General features: G+C 39.3%; 1 protein-coding gene across 1 annotated transcript in view; it reads left to right on the forward strand.

Moving 5' to 3' along the window:
* Nucleotides 1-18,769, forward strand: part of FAM185A (family with sequence similarity 185 member A) — a 40,817-nt gene that overhangs the window by 806 nt on the left and 21,242 nt on the right. The window contains exons 2-4 of the mRNA XM_042815781.1: nt 5,553-5,662; nt 8,519-8,611; nt 14,752-14,890. Coding sequence (XP_042671715.1) covers nt 5,553-5,662; nt 8,519-8,611; nt 14,752-14,890 — 342 coding nt within the window. The remainder of the gene's footprint in view (nt 1-5,552; nt 5,663-8,518; nt 8,612-14,751; nt 14,891-18,769) is intronic.

Here is an 18,769-nt window from a genome sequence, read left to right on the forward strand (position 1 = left end):
GCAGTTAACTCAGGGCAGAAGAAGAACTGGACAGACAGAAACAATGCTTCACCCAGGAGTACTCTCAGTTGTCAGCTGTCATGGCCTGTTATGGACTCACAGAGGAGCTCTGGGAAGAAGTGCTTGTCTGTGAAAAGCTGATTGACAAACTTCCTGTCTTCTGACAAAGAGAATCACAGAATGGCCAGGGTTGGAAGATACCTCAAGGATCAGGAATCTCCAACCCCCCCACCACATGTAGGTCCACCATCCTCCCCATTTAATGCTAGACCAGGCTGTCCAAGGCCCCATCCAATCTGGCCTTGAACACCTCCAGGGACAGGGCATCCACAACTCCTCTGGGCAGCACCTCACTACTCCTGTGAAGAATTTCCCACTGACATCCACCCTAAATCTTCCCTCCCTCAACTTCAAACCATTTCCCCTTGTCCTGCTGTTATCTCCCCTTTCAAAGAGTTGACTCCCCTCCTGTTTGTAGCCTCCCTTTAGGTATTGAAAGGCCGCAATGAGGTCACTCTGCAGCCTTCTTTTCTCCAGATTCATTGAATTTCCTCTGATTTTTATCATGCAGGTGTACAATTGGTCAGTCAGCTTTAAGTACTCTGAATAAGTCAGTTGATGAACCTGGCTGTTTGTACTTGTTTCTAAATTCACCAAGTGTTGGGGATAATTCATCATTTATAGTTAAAAAAACAGAGAACAAGTACAGAAGTAAAGGCCTTGTCAAAGCCTTCTGAGAATCCAAGTTGGTTGTTTCTGAACAGCTGTTGTCTGTTGATTGCCTCTTTTACTGAACTGCAGCAACATTAGGTGGCAGAAATGCCCTCTCTATCAGAATTCTGTAGATTTTACTTTTTTTTTTTTTTAAGAGTTGTCTATCTGTTATGTTCTTATGTTTTTTTTTTTGTTTTGTTTTGTTTTTTTTTTTTATTATTATTATTTTTTTTTTTTCCTCTCTCCTGGCTGGCAATTATAAACATTACTTTGACTTCTCTATAGCTCATTGATAGGGTTCCTCCCAGGAATACAATACAGTCAAACCAAGATCCTTCATCTGATTAGGCTTCACCTATACTTCATTTTCTCCGGGGAGTTTCGTGCTGCTCCTTGTTACTCTCTTACGGAGTGCAAGGAGACAATTCATTGTGTTAAGACCTGGAGGATCTCAGCTTTGATGAAGAGTTTCAATGTGTGGAGCCTCTTCTAAAGTTTTCAGCATTGAATTCTAATACAAAGAACTCATTTAGCCTTTGTCCTGTTTTTGAGATTATATTCTTATTATATTTGGAACATCACCAGCTCTGCAGGCAGTCTCATATGATAGTCTTTTTCCTTTTGACGTTCTTGAAATAGGCTTCATTAACTTTTAGGTCTCTGAGCTAATTGTTCCGCTTAATGTTGTGGGAAGATCATACAACTCGAGTGTCCTATACAGTCTGGGTTATAGTCAAATTCTGCTACTTGCTGTTGGTTACATCTTAATTAGCATGATGCTGTTGTTGTCTCATCATGCTGTTAATCAGAGATATTCAGAGATATATTTCCTAAAATGCAAATATTTTTTGTACCCAGTTAAGCGGAATTGCTGCATGTCAGTAAGGTTCCACTCTGTGTCCTCTCGGTTCTGGTTTGATTTTCTGGGGTCCTCTGAGTTTATGTTTGGGTTTTTCCTCTCCTTTGGTTAGGAAAGAAGTGTTTTGTAAGCAAATATCAGTGCATCAGCACAGGATCTTACTGCTTGGAAGGTGTCCCTCAGTCTAGAATGTATCCTAGATGGCTCTAGACTCACAGAGTCACTGAAGTTGGGAAAGATGCTCAAGGTCATCCAGTCCATGTGAACATTCTGGCTTATCTCCGTCCTTCCTTGAGTGCATGAGGATGTTGACAGCAGCCTGTGCAGACTCTTTTATCTCAGCTCCCATCTGTCAACTGTAAGAAGTTGAGTAGTTTTTACATTGTATCTTTCCAGCATTCTAGCTAGCTTTCTGGTTTTGGAAGTGTTTCATAGCAGCTTTAGCAGTTTAGGTTGGAGCTTATTCAGGAAGTTCCAACATACAACCAAAAGAACATGTGCAGAAGGTGCTAGATGACAAGTTTAAATACGTACTTTAACCCAGAGGCAACTTAGCCTTACTGGCCTGACTACTAAGTGACTCTGTTTCTGTCTCAGCGTCTAGTCTTGTATTGGGCAGTCTTTCAATATAATACACAATCTGATCATCCTCTCTGACACATTTAGCCTGCGTAGATGACAGATGGCAATTAATTTCCCTTTAGCAGAATTTGTATTGATTTATTTTACTTCAGCTTACCTATATTTTAATTGTTTACTTCAGGGGCAGTGTGTGTATATAGCTGTAGGTTGTGAGTCTGCTCTTCATGCAAAGCGAACTCATTGTCTTGGTATCTAGAATTGCATGTGCTGTTTAACCTTGAAATCATCTCTTTCTATTTAGTATCCTAAGGTAAACAATCTGCCTTCTCTTCCTATATAGTTATTCTGTTCTTAGAATCATAGGATAATTCAGGTTAGAAGGGACCTCAGACGTTTCTAGTTCCAGGTTTTGAAAATCTCCAGGGATGAAGATTATACAGGTTCCTTCAGCAGACTGTACCGATGCTCTTCTCTGCTACATCCTGCTTACAACGCAGGCTTCTATGCTAAAGTCATGTGGGAGAACCGTGAAGCTTGAAATGTGGCAAGGCTTCACTGAGAATACCAGCACTCTGTCCTCAAGGGTATTCTGGGGCTAGGCCAACTTATAATCCACTGTGGTGTGTTTTGTTGTGGTGTCAGTTCTCTCCTTGGAGAATTCAAATCTTCCACGTTAGTTTTATGAAAGCCCGTAGGATCTCTTTCGGTTTTAGCTAAATAATGTAGATTCTTTATCTTTTTCATAAATGTTAATGGAAAGCAGATATGAACATTTTACCCACATCTTGCTTTTCTTAAGCGTAAACAACCATTGAGTAGGGAAGCAAAGATTGCTCACACTTACTAAATGTGACAGACTTGCAAGCTCAGAGTAGCAAATACTGAGGCTATCACAATAAATGAAGCTGAATGATTTTAACATGTATATGCATGTAATGGTAAGCTTCCTCTGTGAGTTGAGAATTGGATCAGTACCATAAAGTACTTCCTGTAGTTCAGTGCTGCTGAGTCACTTGGATGTAGGCTGGTAAAGTGTTTAAATACGAAAGCTAAAGATGGTGTTTCTGAGTACCCCTGCCTACGTTCCCATGCTAGTGGTCTGTTTTCCCTGCGCACATCAAGGCGTGGGTTGTTTGCACCTCAGAGATATGTGTTCTTCAAGGTTTGTGTGGTGGAAGTTGGCAGTCAGTGCCAACTTGGAGCTTTGGCACTGAAATTATATCCTCCTCCTTGTTTGAGGTTTCATTAGCAATATTATCCAGCTCTTAGCCTGCTTTTTTTTTTTTTTTTTTTTTTTTTTTTTTTGAGTCATTTGTTCACAAGACAGCAGCATTCCATTCCTGCTAATTTTTTCCTAGGTCGAGGCTAGCAGTGCACTGTGACTCTGTGAAGGATCAAGATGGTGTCTTTGCAGGCCAGGAATCCTGTTTTTCTTGCCAACTTACACTTGAACCCTCAGACTAGTATTGAAGGTCCATGCCAGAAGAGGACATCTAGGATTACATTTCTAATATAGTTTTCAAATAACTGCCAGAATATACCTTGCAGAATCATAATCTTTTATTATTAAAACGGACTTAGCAACCTCTTCTACCAGCTCCCTTAGCACCCTCACGTGGATCCTGTCTGGTCCCAAGGACTTGTGACAGTCTTTTTGACAGAAGGGATGAGAGCTGGAGGCTTACCATGCTGATAGAATTTAAAAGTTTGCATAAGCAAATCACTTTTTGTAATCCCTCTCTTCGCTGAAAGCAAAGTAGCAGAAGTCTTGCACATAGGCCATTCCAAGTGCAGTTTTCTGGTGAGTGAACTGAGAATTTTGAGCAAGACAGCTTGTATTTCAAAAACCATTTTGTTTTCCTTTTTGTCTTCAGGTTTGTGCCGTGCAGCGACATGCTGTTTCAAGCTCAGGTGTCTGAAAAGTGCTTCTGTTGGTGTCTCTCTGGGAACTGCCTTTAAACAATTCAGCTGCTCCCCAGGAAATACAGCATCCTAGAAAAGTTTTATCTGCCTGCCTTGGCAACTTGAGAACCAGCAGATCAGCACTGATCAGATGGAAAATTGCTCAAATACTACTCTGATAGTTTTAGTCTGGTGAAACTGTCTAGGCTTTGGCCATTCAAACATTATAGTGCTGGCTCTGCAGCCTCTGACGATTGCCACCAATCACACTTGTCAGATCTTACGCTTTTACATGCTTCAAAACCTCTTAAAATTGGCTTGAAGTTCAAGAAATATTCAATTAGATAAAATCTCAGTCACTATATCTCAACCTTGGAGGACTGTACATCTCCCTGTTCTATGAGTAGAGTAAGGGAAAAAGGTGTACAAACAAAAGGCTTTCTGGGAAACCTGCCTATCCAGTCCAGCTCTGCTGGCCCCTTTCTGATGAAGCAGTGGCCTTTACATAGGGTGTGTATCCTTCACTAAGCTTAACCTCTTAGCTTGCCTTGGCAATTAAATCTTTAATTTTTTTTTTTTTTAACTCTCACTTATTTTTCTTCCTTTTTCCATAGAACAAAATAAACTCTTGCCAGAGTTTATGGTGGTCATTAATGTAAATGATTGTTAATACAGTCAGAATTCCCTGACTGCAGGTTCTCACATTTCTCCCTGTCCTTTGAGTTCATCCTTGATCTTAAGTGGTGCAAAAATGCTGATATGTGTGGAACATTCTGAGCCCATGAATTACTTGATAATCAGATTATCTACAGGACTCAGGAACTTTTTTTTATGAGAGCCAATGAATATTAGTAAGGTAAGGTGACTCAGGCTCTGTCATGCCAGGAGAATAAGTCAGGCCTTCCAGAAGGGTAGGGGGGAATGATGCATGTGAACTCCTCTATACCTGTTTTTATGTTATGCTGTTGAAGCAATATGGGTCTAAGAAGACCAACAGTACAAATACAGCATCTGCAGTTGAGTTCTGTTACTCTGTGTATGGTTTTGAACAACTTTGTCAGCCTTTCCACCCCAAAACTATGGGATAGGAACAAACTATGGGAACAAACAAACTATTCTACCATGTCCAGGTAGAATTGTTAGTAAATATGGTGATGAGCATGGCTATATAGTAGTGTGGAGTGTGGGAATGTCTTCTGTGTGTGCGTGTTTTCATGTATGTGAAATTATAGCTTCACTAATGGGCCACACACTGCTGATTCCTTGCCGGTCACTCTGCCACTTGTAATGTTCAGCCAATTTTCTCTATTGGTTGCTGATAGTAATTAGTTGTACAGTTGAAAGGATGGCTGAACTTAGCTCTTAGATTCTTTATATTAGAGAAGCTACTATCTTTATCCTACTCTGTATAGTTGCTCTGTATTGTGATCAAGTGCTGTATTTAACAGATCTGATTCTTACTGTTCTGTTGCTAATAAAACTCTTTTAATTCTAGATTTGGATATCAAAACATCAGGAACGGGCTGTGTGAAGGTTCAGAAAATGGAATGTGATAACTGCAGAATAGAAACTGAGAAGGGGACTAGTGTCTTGCAGTCAATAAAGGTATGATGAACCCTTGTCTATGCCATCATTGTTTCAAAAGGCACTGTGTGATGGAGTATAGTACAGCAAAGTGCCGAATGCCAGCTCTACGGGTGAGAAATACTATGGTATTTCTAAGTATTACTGTGTGTGGGTAGCACTGTGTCTTCATTTATTGCGTACCATTACAACGCTAAGTCAGTAACACTAAATAACGTGAAGTAAGAAGTCCGGGCAACTTTGATAGCTGAAAGCTGCTGGAACAGTGGAAGCAGTGAACATCATTTCTGCTGTGCTCCTCCCCTACTGCACTCTCACTCCAAAATAAAAATGCTGGGAATTCCCTTCTTTGAACAGCAGACTTGATAGTTATGTTTGCTTAGATGGCGCTGTGAGGTACCTCGCTGTATGCCTCATCATTTCATCATTTCTTTTTTTTTTTTTCCTGTGGTATATTATTTTCTGAATTCTGATGTCTCAGTGCTTTTGAAACTCCTTAGATTAATGTGTAACTTGAAATGGAAATTACATGTCCGAAGTACCCAACTGAATATACCGATAAACACCGTGTGTGACATGGCTGTGAATGACATTGATTTTCTTGATCTTTCAACTTCACTTTTGCTGACATGCTTTTGTGGAAATAATCAAAGAATATCCAATGTAAGTGCTGTTTGGAATAAATTTCACTTGAATAATTGAGATTGCACCCTATTTTTATTTTTTTACTTCATTTTCCCCCTGGAGTAATTCCTTTAAGTATTTCTGAGATATGAAAAGCCTTTCAACATTTTTCTGTACAATAAGAGGTAGTTACGTAGCGTGCAGCTACATAAGTGTGAAGTTCAGGTTACGTGGGAATTCAGTGTACCATAGAGCTAGAGTTACTCCATAGCCTGTGAACTACAGTCTGTCTGTATCTTCCAGATTCTAATCGACCATATTAATCTTTGAAAGTAACTGAAGTTTGATAAGCTAACAGTGCTGTATGTAAGAGATATTCTAAAGGTTTAGTTAAAAATGAGGACTGTATATTAACAAAAAAATAACACAACCAAAAACTATGAGAAACTGCATAATGAGAATTATGCCATGAGAAACAAAGCAATTTTAGCCAGCATTATTGATAGTAATTGCAGGATATCATCAAAATTGCTGAGTTTTTGTAATGTTGAGTGAAAGTTATCATCCCTCAAAGTTCTATTACATGTGACGAGCATCTTTTGATACTTGAAAGATAAGAGATTTGAGAAAAGTTGAATTTTAAAAATGGAAGAATCATGGTTTTCTAAGAGACTTCAAGCAACAGTGAAGTGATGCTTGTTAATGAATTGAAAAGAACACTGTGAAGTAGGCAAAATGAGGCTTCTGAGCCCTGCTCCTCTGTGTTCTCACTGTAGTCTGGAGGAGCTTAGTGTTGCTGTTTCTTCTCCATCAGCTCTGAGCCTGCTTGATTTGGAAAATAAGGAAAATGTAAGGGAAAGCGATAAGGAGAAAGTATAATCCTTTCCCTGTGTGTGTGTTGCAGTGTTGGTGACCACAGGAAGCTTCTTAGCTCCTTTAGGCTCCAGATGAGAGGAACGACCTTGTCCCAGAAGGCAGAAGTCATTTAAAATGCAAAGAATTGAAAGTGAGCTGGGGATTTCAGTTGGAGTACTTGTTAAATAAACCTTCAGTAGCTTGCAAGAGTCTGCTTTCTCAGTTAGTTACCCTAAGAGTTCTTGTGAGTTGTGGGTGGATTCTGATTGATCTACCTGTTGTTCTGGTCACTGTGACTGCTTCAACATTTTCTACTACTGAAGATGTTGCCAGTCTTCTTGGTTTCTTGGCTATGAAGTAGCAGGTTAAAGAATTTGAATGAGAATTACCAACCATCTTGGTTTTTGCAGGTGCAAGCAATTGTCTGTTTACAACATCTTTTTGTGTACAGTCAATTTTGTCTAACCTATTTTTAAGAAACATAGTTCTGAGTTTTGCTGTAACTCAGTTTTCTGGTGTAGGCTTAAGATTTATATCCTGTAGTAAAAAACAGAGTTCTTAATCTCATGGGATTTTTCCCCAAGATTCTGAAAGTGCTTCAGGCTAGATTTTTTTAGTGCAGTACAAGACCTGATTCTGCCACGTGGGTAGAGTTATTTCATCAGAATGTACGGAAACAATAAGAATTCACGAATTCCATGTTGGGAACTTTGATTTTTTTTTTTTTTTTTTTTTTTCCTTCGTTTTCCCTTCTTAAAATAGTTGCTTTCTGCTCTGAAGACCACTTTTTCTATTTGTAGTCTTTCTGAGAGTCTTGTAATTTGTGGTAAATCTCTTGTTTGAATGTAGTTTGCTTACATTTTCCTTTTTTTTGGATGGGTATTTTGTGGTATTTTTGTTTGTCTGATTTTATGCAGCAGCCAGAAGTATAAGGGTTATTGCATTTTGACTTCTTGGCTTCTTTATGGAAGATTTGAAGCAGTAACACAGATATTTGTAAAATACTGAACTTTACTGTGTATTTGAGTGAAACACAGCAGGATCTGGTTCTATTTGGAGGCCTAAAGTTAGTTAGCACTTGGACTACGTCATATAGATTTATGGCTGTACAGACTACTCCAAGCATAAGCACTGAGGGTTGCAGCCAGTCTCAAGAAACAAACAGAAAAACACAGACGCAACACTGCATTGAGAATAAAGTTGCACTTGGCAGCCTTTTTTCACCTGTGTTTCTGGTTAGAATACAAGATGTTTTTAGGTTTGAATGCTTTGGAAGCAAGCAACACATCTGGCAGTTCAAAAGAAAACAGGACGATAGAAGTGTAAGTTGTGATACAACTTGTAAAAGGAGATACTTTGTGGTTGTCCTAACCATGTGAATTTAATTATTTTTTTCAGAGCCATAAAATCGATATACGAACAAATGGTGGCAAAGTAATCGGTCTTGGAACGCTCTATGGAAATACAGATATTCATGCAACAGGGAAGGGTGTAAGTAAGAATTGAGGCTTTCTCACCAATCACTTATTCAGCTTGTCTGTTGCAAAATGATGACATTTTTAAGGGCATACACTGAGGAATGTTTAATGATCATCGCTGGCTGATTGTCATTTCAATGTTAACTTATATTTGTCTGACCACACTACCTGATATAATGCTTTGTTTGGATAAGGTTCTATAAAAAGGCTCTGTAGAAAGAGGAGTAATGAACATGTTATCATTCTGTCACCACTTGAGGCTGGGCTAGCAGATACAACACGTGTGAGGGCCTACAAAATTAAAGCTGGAGCTTTTTAGTTGGCTGATGTTTAGGCACTTGGATTCTGCAGTAGGCACCTAGGTTTATTGTCGTGTCTCATATCAGGTCATTATTCATGTTCACATACTTTTCACCTCCGGCATTATATGATTTGTAAGAACTAAAGAGTAGAAAGTTCTGTATATTTCTTTGCATCAGAGGAAGCAATCACATCTAATCCTGCTGTGACCTGCAGTGAGAAGAACCCTGACAGCAGGAAGTTTCAGAGAAATAACCTTTTTTTCTCAGCAGATGGCAGCAGGAGACAAGCCTGATACTACCGTAATTTGGTTTTCTTACCACTAGCGGTCGATTCTTCATTATTTAGGATAATGCAGAGCTAGGATTCCCATGTGATGTTTTCACTCCTGATCTGGTTCTTAGGCTCAGCTTGAATTATAATTCAAGCCATTGTAATATCTGTGCAACTGGTTACATTAGGATTCATTAGATCTGAAGCATTGCTATGTGAAAGCATGGAGTCAGTTCTGGAAGTAGCTTGGTTGCTTGCAGAGCTCTTGTCAAAATCAGTGAGTACCCTTAAAACCAGCTGGAAGGAATCAGAAAGAGTTCAGGTAGCCTTCTCTAGCCTAGGGTAGAATTGAGACCAAGCTGGTAAGATCTTGCAGTCCAAAATTGCCTCTGAGGTGCTGTTTGATGGTGTTGCACACCTGGTCATTTAGATTCTGTGGTCACATGCTCACTTAGGTAGAGCCAGCTGTGAGCTGTTCTGAACTGCTGATGAAAAGTAGACTGCCAACGTTAAATTACCTGTGTTTCTTTTCAGTGGATGCTAGCCTTCCTGTTATGTAGAGAGGAACCCTAAGGCTGCTCTAGCTGAGCTATTGCTATTTCTTTATGAACATTATTTAATCCTAGCAAAACCTGTCAGCATAAAGCAGCATGGATAGATTCTGACTACAACGTGCTCTGTCATTGCCACTGTTGGACCGATCAGTGCAGATCAGTTACTAGTCCCTTTGGGCCTTCTTACTAAGTCAGTGGACTCCTTTGGGCCTTCTTACTTTCCAATGGTAAGTAAGTATTTCATGCTATTTAGAGAGTGCTTTGGCCACCATGGACTCATGCTCCTCACAGCCTACTAGCATGGTGGTCATCTTTCAATTAGTTGCATGTTGCCTGGTCATTTGTCCCAGAACTAGTTTGTTATGCCACTGGAATCCATGCAGTTCATTTCAAATAGCAGCTTAATCGTGCTGATCAAAATATGTAGGGAGATGAGATCTAGAGCTACATGGAAGTACATGTAATGGTTTTGCTTTTAATTCTTAATATCATTCATCTGCTTTTTTTCCCCACCCTCAGACATCCTGTCGTGAAAAAATAAAAAACTTCATGAAGATTAATCTGAAATTCTTATTTGTGAGCATAAATGTTTATATACTACGTAATATTGTTAGAAGTTGCTCCTCTGTTTGCAAAACCGAAGTAACTTAAGTGCAGTAAACAATTTTTAACAGGAATTTGTGGCTATGGAACAACTTAAGTTAGTGTTACTGAACTCATTTAAAAAAAATTGTTGCATACTTAGGATATCAGGATTTCTTCTCTCACTTGGCAACTTCAGTTAATAATCAGCTTAGATTACGTCTCCCATGTGTGATTGCATGAGATGTTTCTTCCATCAGTTGCGGTCATTGTGTAGCAATGGCTCTGTCAGCATTTCCAGGCCCTCCTGGAGCTGGGGAGGGGAAGGATGTGGTGGAAGACATTGAACACATGTGAGAGAGTATTCTTAAGGTGGGGAAAAGGAGAAGCTATTTGTAAAATGTTTGACCAAGAATAGCATGAAAAAGCAAAGCCAAGGAAAACAGAATATGTGAGGAAGGAGTTGTTCGTCTTATTTTAGCAAGGTGCTAGTTCTCATCTTGAAAATATGTTCAGGTGTGAAAACATATTCAACCAGATTTATGATGATAGGCTGACTTTTTTTCTTTAAAGGTCAAGAAACAGATGGAACTTGAGCATGCGGTCAGTAACTGTAACTCTGCAGCTTTACCCCAATGGGAGGGAGATTTCCCAGAAAACCTGGCGGCTGGATGGACAAAAATAATCAAATCTGTTTGACTGGGGAGTCGTTAGCTAATCTGTCTGTAGGGACTTTCCTCTATCACTTATTTAACAGAGTCAAACATCTGTGTTCTGCCAAAAAATGACAGGACTTGAATAATTTGAGATTGAAAACATATTCGATCTCAGTAAAAAGCAACCCTACCTTTTTTTTTTTTTTTCCCATGCTTTTCCTATCTAGAATATTTTGTCTTTTGAGCAGTCTTATTTTTTTTTTCCCCAGATTTAGTTTATTTTAAAGCAAATTTTCATTGCATTGGTGGCTTTTTTCAGTGAAGTGCTGTCCATTTACTTCTGTTTATCACGTACTTAGATTACTTATCTTATTGCTTTGGATTTTCAAGAGATAGGTGCAACTGATCTATCAGTGATCAATGAGCTTGTTTATAATGAGGTGCCTCATAAGGTATTTACCTTACTATGTTATTGTTTTAGCTGTATTAATATTTAGGCAATAGGTGCCTCTAGGCAGTTGATTTGCACCCAAACTGAGGGTTGCTCTGAAAGTAATACTCCTATCTTATTACACTGGCCCACAACATCAGAGGCAGATGTTGGTGGTATAGCAGTAGAGGTTGAACCTTCCAGCCAATATTCTGTTATGTGTTGCTGCTGTGCTGGCAGCGGAGGGCAGTCTGACAAAATGGTGTCTGACATGGAAGTACGTGCAAAGCAAAGGTGTGAAATTGAATTCCTCCATGTGGATAAAATTGCACCCTTTTGGCCAAGGAGACCAAAGACAGAATTAACATAATGAGGTGGTGGGTGGTGCATTTCAGCAATGATGGCAGCACCACGAAAGACAAGCTATGTTCTGGATGGCCATGCACAGCTGTCACCCTGTGAAATGAAGAGCGTCTCAATCAGCTTATCCATGTGAATTGGATTACAACTGGGGGTCTGTGTACAGAGCTGAATATCTGCTTCAGTGTGCTGGAAACGATGGTAGCAATGTTGGAATATCACAAAGGTTGTGTTGGGTCTCACAAATGTTCACAAAGAAGCAAAAGGAACACCACCTGCAAGTTTGTCAGGACCTACTGAACCATACAAGGCTGAAGGCAGCAGCTTCATGGATTGCATCATTACCAGTGATGAGATGTGGTTTCTCCACTGTGAGCTGGAGCCAAAACAGCAACGTGTGGAGTAGTGACATGTGAATTATCCATGGAAGAAAATGCTTCAAATGCAGCCCTCAGTGTGTGAAGTGATGTGTACTGTCTTTTGGGATAGTAAAGTGATGATCCTTCTGGATTTCCTGCAACTCAGACAAACCATCAACTCTGACCACTGCATTGTGACACTGGCTAAGGTGAAGGCTTGAAATTCTGGAGTCAGCCCTGTCTTAGTTTCAGCTGCGGCAGACTTGTTTTAGTTTGTAGTGCCTGGTATGATGCTATGCTTATATTTTTGGGAAAAAAAAAAAAAACAAAACAGCAATGTTGATAACTCGTTGGGAAGGGACAGGGTGAGCCAATGACTGTATGGTGCTTAGCTGCCTGCTGGATTGAACTGCAACAAGGCCAAGGAAGAAGACAGCCTTTCTCTTCCAGTAAGAAAATGCCATGCTCCATACCAGTTTGAGGCTGTGAAACACACTGCCAACCTTGACTGGGCTTTCCTGGACTGTAGTCCAATTCAGCGTCTTCTGACTTCCATCTGTTTGGGCTGATGAAAGATGACTGCATGGCAATGTTTTCCTAGCAGTTGTGAAGCAGTGTGTCACCTCTGCTGGTGCAGATTTTTATGAGGGAGGCACGTAGGTGCTTGTTCATCTCTGGCAAAAATGCATAGCTAATGGTGGTGTCTGTGCTGAAAAATAGTGTTCTTCAGCTGAGAATTTGCTCCCTCAAGCAGCATTGTTGTGCTCTTTGTTGTAGTTTCCTGGGAAATAAATATGAGGCGTTGCTTTCTGAGTGACTTATTTAATTTTTTTTTCCAAAAGTCATGGCTAGCTCTTAATTTTGCCCTGTTGATGGCAAGAATGGCTCTGCAAAAAGTGATTCTGTGCATTGCAAGTTGTTCTTAACTCCCTTCAGAGTAGGTTAAATTGTTGGTCATGGATGTGATAGTGGCTTTTCTTTTGCTTGTTGCTTTGGGCCTGTGCCTCAGCTGTTATATACTTTGTCATCCTCAGGGCCAATGACTAAGGGAATAGCAGAGTATTTTGTGAGAAGGATGCAGTTAATTTTTTTCGATGTCTCTACTGTTAAAGTTTGATTACAAGTGTCAAAATTCAAATTGCTGTCACTTCTGTAGCAACAGGTTGCTGTAGCTTCAAATTATGCCACCTTAATATCATTTTCAGTTTGCTGTTGATGCTTAGATTCTGTAGCATTGCTATAAAAGCAGCGGTATCTACAGGGATTGTAGATGCTGGCTGTCACATGTCTATAATTCTAGCACTACACTTGTGTAATCAGAATTTCTTGCGGATTAACACTGTTTATTACACTATGTGAGATGTACTGTGTATTCTAGTATTATATAATGTAAAATGTCTTACTGCGAGGCTCCATTCTATAACTTTGCTTAAGGGAAAAGGGCCCCATAAAACTTTTTATGTATGGAGTGCTATGATCACAGTATAATTTAGCTGTGATGCGGTCCCATGCCAAATCAGTTTCTTTAGCTAATCTCTTGTAACACAGTATTGTGTGGAATCTGTGTAATACTAGTTTGTCAGAATCTCTCTTACTCCTGCTCTGTATATAACATAACAAGGAAAGGGGCAGCAGACTTGCTTTTTTTGTACTGACTTTTTTTCCAGAAGATGATAATGTTAAATTGACAACATGAATTTCAATTGACTTAAGGCACAGCTTGATTAAAAAGGCCATATGTCATTCCACATGATAATAATTTTGTGCAATTCACTTGAATTTGGTATAAGCAAAGTAACAACAAAATGTTTAAGTATGATATGACCTGTCACGTGAATCATGAATCAAGTTTAACTGAAGAAGAGTAGAAGTAAATTACATGGTAGTCACATATGAGAATGCAACTTGTTCTGTTCAAATGGGCTTAGATTGTATCACAACTAGTTAATTGTATGTAGGTAACTCTTATCACTTTTCATTCCCCAGATCTATCCGCAGTGCAACTTTTGAAATGTTCTCCCTTTTCTCCATTTCTGCTGAAAAGAAACAGATGCTGTCACTTGTTTTTAAGGCTTTTTGTAGCTTGGGGCTTACCTCCAAATATAGAGGACAGTAAAATGAATGGTTTTGCTGATTGTTAGCCACAGCTAAGGGCAGCTGTGGCTCTTTTGTAATCTCAAACATTCACCAAAGCTGTGCCTACAGGGTGAACAAATTACAGCTCTTTGTGCAGATTTTTATGTTAACAAGAAAGCCCGTGGGTGTTTCGGTATTTGGTGCCAGAAAACTTGATTCCCAGTGCCTTAAGTGTCCTAATGATGCATGAACATTAAAGTAGTAGCTTTAATAATGAGAGCTAATTTCCAAAGCAAAGTTGTTTTTGTTTTTGTTTTTTTTTTTAAAATAAATTGAGCTTTTCTTTCCATTTATCTGTTATTCACTTGTCTGATGGATGCAACAATTCATAGAAATGCTGTAAAGAACTACCAACTTGTTTGTCAGAGCTCTTAGATGAAAATATTTGTAAAGAGGAGCTTTGCTTGTTCTGCACCAACAATTATCCATTTGTTTTCTCCTAATTCTGTTATTTCACTTTGCCTTTTCAAACCACTATGTTTTCCATTATTTTTATTTCTTAGAGCGTTAACATAGAGAAGCTGCAGGGGGCATCTATCAACATATCCACAGAAGATGGGCTCCTGAAAACTAAGTATCTCTATGCAGAATCTTCATCTCTCTCTTCAGTAGCAGGTGATATTCTGCTGGGAAGTATTCATGGTAAGAGCTGAGTTAGGGAAATTCTGTCAAAAATGTAGCTGCTTTGAAGGTATTCATAATGTTCACAGTAACAAAAGGACTAATGCTGTAGTCTATCTCTGTATAGTCAGCTGTGCACGATATGTGAGCAAAGCAATCCTGTATTTGCTAGGTACTTAATTGAGAAGGGCGAACTTACCACATAATATATTGTATTTATTTTTGAAAAGAATTTTGTAAGCACACAAATGGAATAGGAAACAAACATAAAACATATACTAATGAGGTCAAAATATTTTTCAAAGAAGCAATGACAATTATACTAAAGAAGACTATTTTTGCTAAAATCTTTGACATACAGCCAAGTTCTATAACAAATCTTCATAGAAGCTGTATGATCTACCTTACCTATGAGTAAAATAAAGCAGTCTCTTTCTGTCTGTGTGTGTGTACGGACACTGTATAGTAACAGAGTGGTAACAGCTTTTGTTATCTTGGGGGATGGAGGAGGGTGTCTCTCATCCATCTGCCCTTTACTGTCATTTATCTAGAACTTAATTTATTAATTTATTTATTAGTCTTTTGATATAAACAGTAGTCAGCATTGTAACCTAGTGTTTATTTTTTCTAACTTAATGAAGTTCCCTGACTGTACCATAATGCAATTGTGATGATTTAACAAGTAAAGCAAAGTGGAAGATGTTACAGGCTGTGAAAATTACTGAGGCCCATCCAAGTTCAAGTTTCTAGCTATACATTTATAAGCAATTTGCTGCAATTTTTAGCGGTTTTCTGTTATCTTGTTCCAGAAATGATTCTCCATTGTCCATTTATAGTAGACAAAATTGTTTTCTAAACCTGTGAAGTAAAGTTCACTTCAGCATGCATAGGCAGAAATAATGATTGTTTTGTTGTATTTGTATAACGTGTGGGCTGTTCTGCTACTGGTACTTCCAGCCAGTAAGCTGTTGAGGTTTTTGCTTTTTCTTCTGACTTCTGTTAGTTATGCTTTTGTGGAATAACGAGTTTGTGTTCATGCCTCTGTGCACATCCAGAAGTTTGTTTTATCGTGATACAAAGATGAAATAACAGCTGTTGTTAATGACATACCCCCTTTGTAATGCTTCATTATAATTTCACTAAGGAACAGTGTGAAAGCAAGTTCAACTGTTTCAAAATTATGCAAGATATTTCTAACATTACTTCAGAGTTATTTTCATGAGCAATCTACTAAATGGGACTGGAACACCTAACAGTATTTTAGCTGTTTCTTTTAAAAAGAAATAGTTTATGGTTAAGAAAAAGTTTATGGTTTTCACACACACAACTCAAATTTCACGGACCTGCATGAGTCCTGTTCTGTAGTTGAAACCTGGGTTGTATAATCCTAGTGGCTTGAGTGGAAACCTTGGCTCTGGAAGGGCCTGAACTGAATTAAAATTAGGAAATGAAAGACTAGAAACAACTCTAAAGAAATACTACAGTGATCGTGTATTATAGACCTCAAGTAATCCCATAATGGTAATTCTGTCTTCAGTACTTTTGCTCTCCAGTGCCTCAGATTATGGAGGCATGAGCATATCGTCAGAAGATAATTCCCTGTCACAAAAAGACACACACACACACACACACACACACACACACACACACACACACAAAGTACACCACCAGAGTAGTACAAAGAAGCAGGAGGCAAAAGTCTGTCTTGGCCTTTTCTTATTAAACAAGCTGAGTGTGTATTATGTCTACATAAGTCTTACAATGCTGAAATTACCTGGCGGTTTTGCTAGAGAATGAAAACTGCTTTTTTACAGAGCACCTGTATTACTGTTAGGAGGATGAATACAAGTAGTATTAGCACCTGACTTCTAATTTATTAGCTTGATTTCTTAATGTCTGTGAGATTTTATTCCTTCTCTCAGTGCAAGACTGTTGTTTGTACTTTTGTAGTTATTAAAAATCTAAACAGAATTTCAAATTTTACTTAGTTATGCCATAAGCATAACTTTTATGTTAAATTAAAAATGCTTGTCTGCAGAGGTGTATATTTTCACTCTTGCTAGGAGGTATGTGAATGATACTGTCTCAAAATTACAGAATAGGCAGATGGACCATTTGGTGGATAAGGAGTGGGCTGGATGGTTGTGCTCAGAGTTGTGGTCAGTGGCTGAATGTCCAGGAGAAGACCAATGACAAATGGTCACTGCTGGGATTGTGACCTGCGCTGTTCACATCCTGGTTGACAAGATGGATGGTTGGATTGGGTGCATCCTTAGCAAGTTTGCTGACAACACCAAGCTGTGTGGTGTGGTTGACATGCTGCAGGGAAGGGATGCCATCCAGAGGGATTTTGACTCGCATGAGAGGTGAGCCTGTGCCAGGCTCATGGGCAAGTGCAAGGTCCTGCAGCTGGGAAAGGGCAATCCCAAACTCAAATACAGGCTGGCTAGAGAATGGGTTAGGAGCAGCTCTGAGGAGAAGCTTGGGGGTGTTGGTTGATGAGAAACTCAGCATGACCCAGCAGTGTGTTTACAGCCCAAAAAGTGAACCATATCCTGGGCTGTATCAGAAGGGTGAACAGCAAGTTGAGGGAGGTGATTTTTCCTTTCTGCTCTGCTCTTGTGTGACCACCACCTGTATTACTGCCTTCAGCTCTGGGGCTCCCAGCATGAGAAGGATGTAGTCCTGTTGAAGCACGCCCAGAGAAGGGCTTTGAGGATGATCAGAGGGCTGGAGCATCTCTCCTATGAAAGCTGGCTGAGAGTTGGGGTTGTTCAGCCTGGAAAAAAAATAAGGCTCTAAGAAGGTTTTGTATTGGCTTTCTACTGCCTAAAGGGAGCCCAAAGGAAAACTGGATGGGGGCTGTATTTATGGGGTTTGTAGTGATAGGACAAAGAGTAATGGCCTTCAAGTAAAGAAGCGTAGGTATGGATTAGATATAAGGAAGAAATGCTTCAGTATGAAGGTTGTGAGGCACTGGCACAGGCTGCCCAGAGAAGCTGTGGGTGCCTCATTCTTGGACAGGCACAAGGCCAGGTTGGATGGGGCTTCAAGCAGCCTGATTTTTTGGAAGGTTTCTCTGCCTGTGACAGGGGAGGTGGGACTAAGCAATCTTTGAGGTTCCTTCCAGCCCCAACCAATTTATAATTCTATGATTTTGCAGGTCACTGCACCTTTTTACATAAGAGCTAACTAACTTTTATTCAATTAGACAGTTAGAATGAAGTGTCCAGAAATATGCTCTTATAGAATATTTTGGAGCTGATGTCACTATATTAAGATGCCCTTAGAATGGGGGATTTTAGTTTGCATGGAAATATCATTGAATGTACATGTTTGTTTCTGTAGTCTAAGCCACAACTGAAGTGAAGGGATTAAATAGTCCCAGTTGAATCTAATCAGTCTTGCAAGGAAACATAACAGTAGAGGTAGGATGATATGCATGTAGGCATTCTTAATTCCTCTTCTGCATGCTTCATCAGCATAACCCAGCTTCCTTGAGAGGAAGCAGAAACAGAAATAACATAAAGTGATGCCCTTATTTATATTCCCAAAGCTGGAATATTATATATAAAGAATATATATATACTCTTTTCTCCTTGGACTTGCACTGACCCTGTCTTGCAAAACTATATAGTCTCAAGCTTTTCGTATGTGGTGGAAAAGATAGCTCTTCAGAAGAAGAAAAACAAATCAAAAACGACTAAGCCACTGTAATAAATTTTCTGTTGAAACTATTAGGTCTTAGACTTTTCAGTGTTTGACTAAAATACGCTTCTCTGCACTATTTGTGGACACAGCAGGAAACTCCCATCTCCTTTAAAAGTAACTTCTGTTCTAACTAGGTGTTTGAAATCAGCCTATCACTCTAATATGTGTGCATTATGCAATTTTAGTCAT

This window comes from Centrocercus urophasianus, unplaced genomic scaffold (genome assembly GCF_019232065.1).
Source record: "Centrocercus urophasianus isolate 14NV4802_14NV808 unplaced genomic scaffold, USGS_Curo_1.0 seq_15, whole genome shotgun sequence".
NCBI lineage: Eukaryota > Metazoa > Chordata > Aves > Galliformes > Phasianidae > Centrocercus > Centrocercus urophasianus.